Source organism: Entelurus aequoreus, linkage group LG09, assembly GCF_033978785.1.
Source record: "Entelurus aequoreus isolate RoL-2023_Sb linkage group LG09, RoL_Eaeq_v1.1, whole genome shotgun sequence".
Lineage (NCBI taxonomy): Eukaryota > Metazoa > Chordata > Actinopteri > Syngnathiformes > Syngnathidae > Entelurus > Entelurus aequoreus.
Genome location: NC_084739.1, coordinates 36,035,979 through 36,044,563, shown reverse-complemented (window position 1 = coordinate 36,044,563; position 8,585 = coordinate 36,035,979). Strand labels below are relative to the sequence as shown.

General features: G+C 41.0%; 1 protein-coding gene across 3 annotated transcripts; it reads right to left on the bottom strand.

The window, feature by feature from the left end:
• Positions 1-1,788: 1,788 nt before the first annotated feature.
• On the bottom strand, positions 1,789-7,457 carry LOC133656840 (uncharacterized). Of its 3 annotated transcripts, none has more exons than XR_009827170.1 (9): positions 7,006-7,455; positions 5,405-5,627; positions 4,974-5,150; positions 4,519-4,687; positions 4,146-4,215; positions 3,975-4,079; positions 3,691-3,760; positions 3,238-3,412; positions 1,789-3,105 (listed from the first exon to the last, which is right to left on the bottom strand). XR_009827170.1 is itself a non-coding variant. In XM_062057692.1 (9 exons), the coding sequence occupies exons 5-9, from the start codon at positions 4,213-4,215 to the stop codon at positions 3,060-3,062; spliced, it is 444 nt and encodes a 147-aa protein (XP_061913676.1). In that variant the 5' UTR covers positions 4,519-4,687; positions 4,974-5,150; positions 5,405-5,627; positions 7,006-7,454; the 3' UTR covers positions 1,789-3,059. The 3 variants fall into 3 exon arrangements, 2 of the variants coding, with proteins under 2 accessions (XP_061913676.1, XP_061913675.1); XM_062057692.1 differs by having other exon boundaries at positions 3,975-4,057; positions 7,006-7,454; XM_062057691.1 differs by lacking the exon at positions 4,519-4,687 and having other exon boundaries at positions 3,975-4,057; positions 7,006-7,457.
• Positions 7,458-8,585: the final 1,128 nt, after the last annotated feature.

Here is an 8,585-nt window from a genome sequence, read left to right as displayed (position 1 = left end):
GTCACATTTGATACACTGCAGACAAACTTGCTCATCTGTTGGTCTAATACAGGGGTCCCCAAACCTTTTGACTCGGGGGCCGCATTGGGTTAAAACATTTTGACTTGGGGCCGGGCACACCCATGTAATATACCCTATATATATGTAACAACCACAGACAATTCAATAAAATCCCCTGAAGAGCAGAGAAACCAGCGAAACAGGCTTGTAGGGATGAAATAGCCTCTGTGTTATTTCCTGACCTAATGCCGCTCTACCCCGGTATTGAGCACTGTATAACGGATAAACCACAGAAACCGAGACTATATATATATATATATATATATATATATATATATATATATATATATATATATATATATATATATATATATTCCGAGCGTGATGACGTCACGTTATCGATGGGAAATGCATTTTTAAACAATATGATTTGCCTGAACAGCTAGGAGACACCGAGAGTAACAAGCGGTAGAAAATGGATTAGAAAGGACAGATTTTTAAAAAAAATAATTAACAATTTTTAAAAAACAGTTCCGGTCAACAGGCTGCAGTTCGGGGACCCCTGGTCTAATACATTGATTTTTAAAGAAACCAGTAGGGATGACCCAATCCAGGTTTTTGCACTTCCGATGCGATACCGATATTGTTTTTGCACTTCCGATCCGATACCGATACTGACCGATACCGATACTGACCGATACTGGCCTATCCGAGCATGTATTAAAGTTTAAGGTTATTTAACCTACTTAGTTGTCAGAATCATGTTGAAAAGGGTTTTAGTACTCTTGATAACAACTAACCAGTTGAATTAGGGGAGTCTGAATAATACACAATGGTTGGTAACAAGAAACTGACCTGTTTATTCAAGGATAAACACAAAATAGACAAAATTATACATGACGAACAGAAATGGCATCATTGAACTAGGGCTGGGCGATATGGCCTTTTTTTAATATTGCGATATTTTAAGGCCATATTGCGATACACGATATATATCTCGATATTTTGCCTTAGCCTTGAATGAACACTTGATGCATATAATCACAGCAGTATGATGATTCTATGTGTTTTGATTGATTGATTGAGACTTTTATTAGTAGGTTGCACAGTGAAGTACATATTCCGTACAATTGACCACGTAACACCAGAATAAGTTTTTCAACTTGTTTAAGTCGGGGTCCACTTAAATTGATTCATGATACAGATATATACTATCAGATATATACTATCATCATAACACAGTCATCACACAAGATAATCACATTGAATTATTTATATTATTTATAATCCGGGGTGTGGAGGGGGGCGCCGGATGTAAGTGTCAAAAAGACAGCCAAAAGAGTTTGATATGAAAATAAATCTAAAGTTAAAATATAGGGTAGAAATGCACCCATTTGCAGGAAATGTACACTGTAAAAATGTTCACCGTTTAATTACAGTAACCTACTGGCAGCTAATGGTTCCAGTATAATACTGTTTTTCTACAGCACACATACTGTGATTTATCACTAGTTTATTACTGTAAAAGGTACCACAGTACTGTGCTGTATCAAATATACGCTTCACAGCATAATACTGTCATCTGTTTAGCGGCATTACACTGTTATTTTAGTGTATCTACTGTAATATCCATGAACAGTTAATTACAGTAAAATAATTGTAAGCATTATAGACTGAGCTTTACAGTATAATGCCACTAGAAGTTAATGAGTTGAACTTTTAATTTTTCAAAATCAAAACCCCTGCAATCTGCTGGCATAAAAATGACTGGAGAAATGGCCTTGCGAGTTTATGCTTTTATTAACCAATCATTTTAAAACGCATCAAATACATTCAATGTACATTTAGTGCATTCTTCTTATTTTCAGTAAAGCATTTTAACATTTAGAACATGTCAACTTAATTTCAAACTGGAGACAAATAACTGAACACGAGTCAAGTGTTTAGTTGTCGGCTACATAAAGCCCCACTCAAAGTCTGTGAGATTTTTTATAAGGATGGCTACGTGAGGATTTACAGTTGCTGCCTTTTTCTGGACAAGCTTCCCGGTCTTCTTGGACACCACCTTTCCCTGGCTAGCCTTTGTTCCCCTCTCAGGGTTAACGCCAATGAATCGCCTAAAAAAAGAGAGAAAGCATATTAGATATTCTGTTGTGATTGAAAATTACTTGCAGTCGATACAGAACTCCCCCCACATTGTTAATTTAGAAATATGCACTGCACAAATATTCATATCAATTTTAGGATATATGTGAGCCTAAATCATAACCACAGCTGTAGATGAGTGAATGCTCTAAAACCCATTAAGACAAATTCAGAGAGGAAGACAATGCTAAAGCCTCCCCAAACCCTCTCTCTATTTATGTGTTTTCTCTCCATCTACTGGACCGTGTATTTACGCTGTTTCCTGCTTTCACCCATTTAACATATCGTTACCTGCTCATTACCTATCTTCTCTGCATCTTGGGGTCATACTGGTGTTTCCTGCCTTTACCCATTCAACATATCTTTACCTGCACATTACCTACCTTCTCTGCATAGTGTGGTCACGCTGGTGCTTTCTGCCTTTACCCATTCAACATATCTTTACCTGCACATTACCTACCTTCTCTGTATCCTGGAGTCTAGCTGGTGTTTCCTGCCTTTACCCATTCAACATATCTTTACCTGCACATTACCTACCTTCCCTGCATCCTGGGATCACACTGGTGCTTCTTTCTTTCACCATACAACATATCTTCACCTGCACATTACCTACCTTGTCTGCATTGCCTCGACCACACCGGCGCTTCCTTCTTTCACCCATTCAACATACCTTCACCCGCACATTACCTACCTTCTCTGCATAGTGGGGTCACGCTGGTGCTTCCTGCCTTTACCCATTCAACATATCTTCACCCGCACATTACCTACTTGCTCTGCATCCTCGGGTCACGCTGGTGCTTCCTGCCATCACCCAGTCAACATATCTTTACCTGCAAATTACCTACTTTTTCTGCATCCTGGGGTCAAACAGGTGCTTCCTTCTTTGACCCAGTCAACATATCTTTACCTGCACATTACCTACCTTCTCTGTATCTTAGAGTCAAACTGGTGCTTCGGTCCCTAATGAGAAGGTCCAAAAAGGAACAGAAGAGTCATTGATTTAAGGCACAAAATTGGGGAAATGACAAGTCAAATTCCTGAACAGAGGTGAGAAAAGGGGCAAAATATCCTAACAGTATGAAGAGGATTTACCTTTGAACAAATTCCAATGTCCGAGCCCCTTCCACTTGGTATTCCAAGTTGAACACATAGTAGGTGGCAAGAAGGGCAGCAAGCCCTGAGATGAAGCTAGGTTGGACGCCTTCGCAGATGACATCACCTTCCATGCTGATCATCCAACGTTTTATTGTGACTTTGTCACCAGCAACTGGTACAGTCAAGAAATGCAGTTTATGTTCCTAAACAGTATCCAATATGGGTAACATTTTAAAAGGTATTTGGAATGGCCACCTCACACCCAAGAATATATTGCTCTCTCTTTACTTTGTTTACATCTAGTCTCCTAAGGTGTACTGCTGCAAATCATTACTTTCCAATGTTCGGAATGACAAAAACAACAATGATACAAATACATCTACAGGAGAGCATAGTATACATACGTTTAGGACAAACAGACTTATGTTCTGCACTCCATGAGACACTTACCCAGCAGTATCAGTCGTGGACTGGTCGGGAGGGTCAGTGTCCGCTCCACATCGGCTGCAGTGGCAGACATCTGTAGAAAAATAGGTCACCATGATGACTTGTGACAAAATATAACATGGCAGTTGGGAGCATAATTTAATTAAAATGTAGGAATACAATATTTCTGCATAATTTGGTGGGTAAGAGATTGAAAAACAATAACAAAAAAACATTGAATTTTAGAATATTTATAATATTAATTTAGATGTTTGTATGCTTTTGTAGCTTAATAGTGCTAAACTTACATCTGCAAGGAGTATCAGTGCATCTCTTCTTTCATCAAAATAGGCCATCAACAGCTGGATGATACGAAGAGTCAACTCCCCATCTTCATCCACAGGAAGGGTAGACTGAGCATTATGGTTCTTAGCTTTAAGACAAACAGACTTAAGTTCTGCGCTCCATGAGACACTTACCCAGCAGTATCAGTCGTGGACTGGTCGGGAGGGTCAGAGTCCGCTCCACATCGGCTGCAGTGGCAGACATCTGTAGAAAAAATAGGTCACCATGATGACTTGTGACAAAATATAACATGGCAGTTGGGAGCATCATTTAATTAAAATGTAAGAACACAATATTTCTGCATTTGTCCAAACCGTCTTTTTGTTCTAAATGGTTTGGTTGTTCCTTCACGATTGATGTTCTCAATGCATGTTTTCATTTGAGTGAGGAATGAAGTAAAACCTCCACTAATGATGGCACCTTCTGGTGTCATATCAGCAAAACTACATGGGTACAATTTTTTGGCAGATTACGAGACACTCACTGCGCGTTGGATTAGCCTCTTACCTTCTCATTTCATCCACAAGGATTTTAATCATTTGGCGTCGCTTGTCAGGAGCAGGTCTCCTGCTGTTGGCGATAGCTGATTGCACTTCAGCAGGCATTTTATCCCATGGGACTTGAAAGGTTTCATGCCATTTACTGGATATTATGTGGCGGGCTGGCTTACTCCACTCTGAGAACAAAGTTAAGTTAAAGTTAAAGTACCAATGATTGTCACACACACACTAGGTGTGGCGAAATTATTCTCTGCATTTGACCCATCACCCTTGATCACCCCCTGGGAGGTGAGAGGAGCACTGGGGAGCAGTGGGCAGCAGCGGTGGCCGTGCCCGGTAATCATTTTTGGTGATTTAACCCCCAATTCCAACCCTTGATGCTGAGTGCCAAGCAGGGAGGTAATGGCTCCCATTTTTATAGTCTTTGGTATGATTCGGCCGGGGTTTGAACTCACAACCTACCGATCTCAGGAGGTGCTGAAGCTGGTGAAGAGCTTGACAAGGGCGAAAAGCCAGCCAGTGAAGATGAAGAGGAGCAAGGCAATGGACTGGAGAACAAAGACAGACTTCCGCCTGCAGACTTTTGATGTACCAAGTCATCTGGCAAGGGGTGGAGATCAAGCACGACTGTTGTAGTTTCTAAAACGCATAGAAATAAAGCAAAATGTATACATCACTAGATTCAAAATGTCTCCAATATGCATGCATGTCAATTCAAACAATTGTTTGGAATACAACTGCATTAAGGCTTTTGGGAGAACTGTAGAATATCTGACAGGTGCAAATCTCTACTCGAATGTATTCATTCTATGTCAAATGAGTGTTATTCTTTCTCAACAATTACTGTAGCTTTAACTAGATGGGAGAACTACGAACACAAGATTGATAGTTACCCATTTTGAATGCCTCCAGAAGTTTCCTTTATTGGATAACAGGCAAGAGGTCTTTGATCTCATCCTGCTCTACATACTTGAGGTCTGCTTTTGATTCCACACCTGAGCTTTTCAGTGTTGAGACGACCAGTTGTACAATATCCTCAGACAGGTTGGGTAAAGTTCTGAGGATGATGACTTGTATTTCCTCACAGATGGATGACATGAATCTACAATATAGGGACTGAATGGTGAAGAATTAGTGAGGACACGCCCCGAATAAAATATTCAGGCAGTGGGTAGTAATCGAACAGCTCTGCTTGACTAACAGAGAAGTTATGCATACGTGTATTGTAATAGGCATTAATGTAAGGTTGACGAACAGCCTGATATACCTCAGTGATAAAATACACTGTTACATTTTTATGAATGACAACCTTTTTAATTTTTCCTACAACAAGGCCATCATCATTACGACCTATAACAACAAACATGTTGCTCTTATATGTTGTCCCTTTCACAGTCACGTGATGACTAATGAGGGTATTTTGAGGATCAAAGTTAAGATTAGATGGATTAGATAGTACTTTATTGATTCCTTCAGGAGAGTTCCCTCAGGAAAATTTAAATTCCAGCAGCAGTGTACAAAATTGTAAAAAGTAAAAATTAAATAATGGGGGTATAAATGGAGACAAAATAGAACAATATTACAATAGAATAAAAATAAAAAGCAACGATGAGAATAAAAATATAACAGTAAAATAAGAATATAACAAGAGAAACTAGGCAGTAGTGACCATGTTATGAAAAAGTATTTCACTGTTATTCACTGTTATTGTTATTGTTATTGAGCAATTGACTGTCTCATCTTTTTATTGTAGTCTTCCACAATAAGTTCAGTTCCCTTCTCTTACCTCAACAGATGGTAGAAACAGGGTCCCAGAACTGGGGGGGTGGTATTTTTTTTTTTTTTTTGATAAAGAAATACAATCATCATGATTGTATTTCTTTATTCATGTGTGCTTAAGGACTGTATCTCTGCAGACTGTATTGATCTATATTGATATAATAATGTATATATTGTGTGTTTTATGTTGATTTAATACAAATAAAAACAATTTTTTTTTCTTGCGCGGCCTGGTACCAATTGGTCCGCGGCCCGGTGGTTGGGGACCACTGCCGTATATCATCGCACTTCGCGCTACATGAGACAATTTTACAAGTTAAACCTTTTGCACTATACATATCAGTCCTACTCTTGCCATATTTATGGCGACGGCTGTGAGTTTTGAAGGCTGAGAAGTTGGAAAAAACTATTGTGCATTCAGGGAAAGCACACTTAAACGATGCATTAGGCATACAAGCATGTGTCTAACATACGCAAATACATTGCTGCAAGTCGTAGCACAAATGTTGCAAGTTATCATCTTTTTGAGATGACTATGACAGTATGATCACTATGACAAAAATGAAGAAAACTTAGCTAGCTAGCATGCGGCGGTACATGTGGTCAACGATGTCTGTGATGCTGACTGTGACGCTAAGTAATTTCGGACTTTATAAATATATATATAAAGCAATTCAAACAGAAAATGACACATCAAGTTACAAGTGACTCTTACCTTGTTATCAAAAACACACCAGTAGAATGGATTTAGGTGATTGTATAGCTGGAGGTGGCAGCAGGTTATCGCTCGTCCATCCATCGGTACTTGACAACTTCAGAGTTATGATGTGCGGAATGATACGTGAATATTGATAAAAGGAGTGCCAGATCTTTATGCTCTAAAATTGATTTTCAAATCAAAATGTCGATACTTTGATAGTACATGTTTTGAGGTAAAATATCATTAATAGCAACACAAGGTCCTGAGTAGTCGTGAGTTCAATCCCGGCCTCTGGATCTTTCTGTGTGGAGTTTGCATGTTCTCCCCGTGACTGTGTGGGTTCCCTCCGGGTACTCCGGCTTCCTCCCACCTCCAAAGACATGCACCTGGGGATAGGTTGAGTGGCAACACTAAATTGGCCCTAGTGTGTGAATGTGAGTGTGAATGTTGTCTGTCTATCTGTGTTGGCCCTGCGATGAGGTGGCGACTTGTCCAGGGTGTACCCCGCTTTCCGCCCGATTGTAGCTGAGATAGGCTCCAGCGCCCCCCGCGACCCCGAAGGGAATAAGCGGTAGAAAATGGATGGATGGACAATGGGAAGTATTATTTAAATATTGTATAAGTGACACGGTTTAGTGGGAACTACTTTTTCTTCCACCTGGGTACGTGTTATGCGTGAGAGCAGCAGATCGAATTGTGGGCGGACCCAAGAAACAAGTCTGAAAAATACTGTATTATACTGTAGGTTGTGCAGTAGCTTACTGTTGGTCGATATTTTTTGTAAAATGCAACAAAATGTACAGTACTTAACTGTATTTAAGAAGAACAGTATATAACTGTAATTTTTTTTTGTATTTTTACAGTAATTTTTTACAGTGTAGTCTTCCATCCATCCATCTTCTTCCGCTTATCTGAGGTCGGGTCGCGGGGGCAGCAGCCTAAGCAGGGAAGCCCAGACCTCCCTCTCCCCAGCCACTTCGTCCAGCTCTTCCCGGGGGATCCCGAGGTGTTCCCAGGCCAGTCGGGAGACATAGTCTTCCCAACGTGTCCTGGGTCTTCCCCGTGGCCTCCTACCGGTCAGACGTGCCCTAAACACCTCCCTAGGGAGGCGTTCGGGTGGCATCCTGACCAGATGCCCGAACCACCTCATCTGGCTCCTCTCGATGTGGAGGAGCAGCGGCTTTACTTTGAGCTCCCCCCGGATGGCAGAGCTTCTCAACCTATCTCTAAGGGAGAGCCCCGCCACCCGGCGGAGGAAACTCATTTCGGCCGCTTGTTCCCGTGATCTTGTCCTTTCGGTCATAACCCAAAGCTCATGACCATAGGTGAGGATGGGAACGTAGATCGACCGGTAAATTGAGAGCTTTGCCTTCCGGCTCAGCTCCTTCTTCACCACAACGGACCGATACAGCGTCCGCATTACTGAAGACACCGCACCGATCCGCCTGTCGATCTCTCGATCCACTCTTCCCTCGCTCATGAACAAGACTCCGAGGTACTTGAACTCCTCCACTTGGGGCAGAGTCTCCTCAGCAACCCGGAAATGGCACTCCACCCTTTTCCGGGCGAGATGTAGTCTTGATTTTCAAAATTTT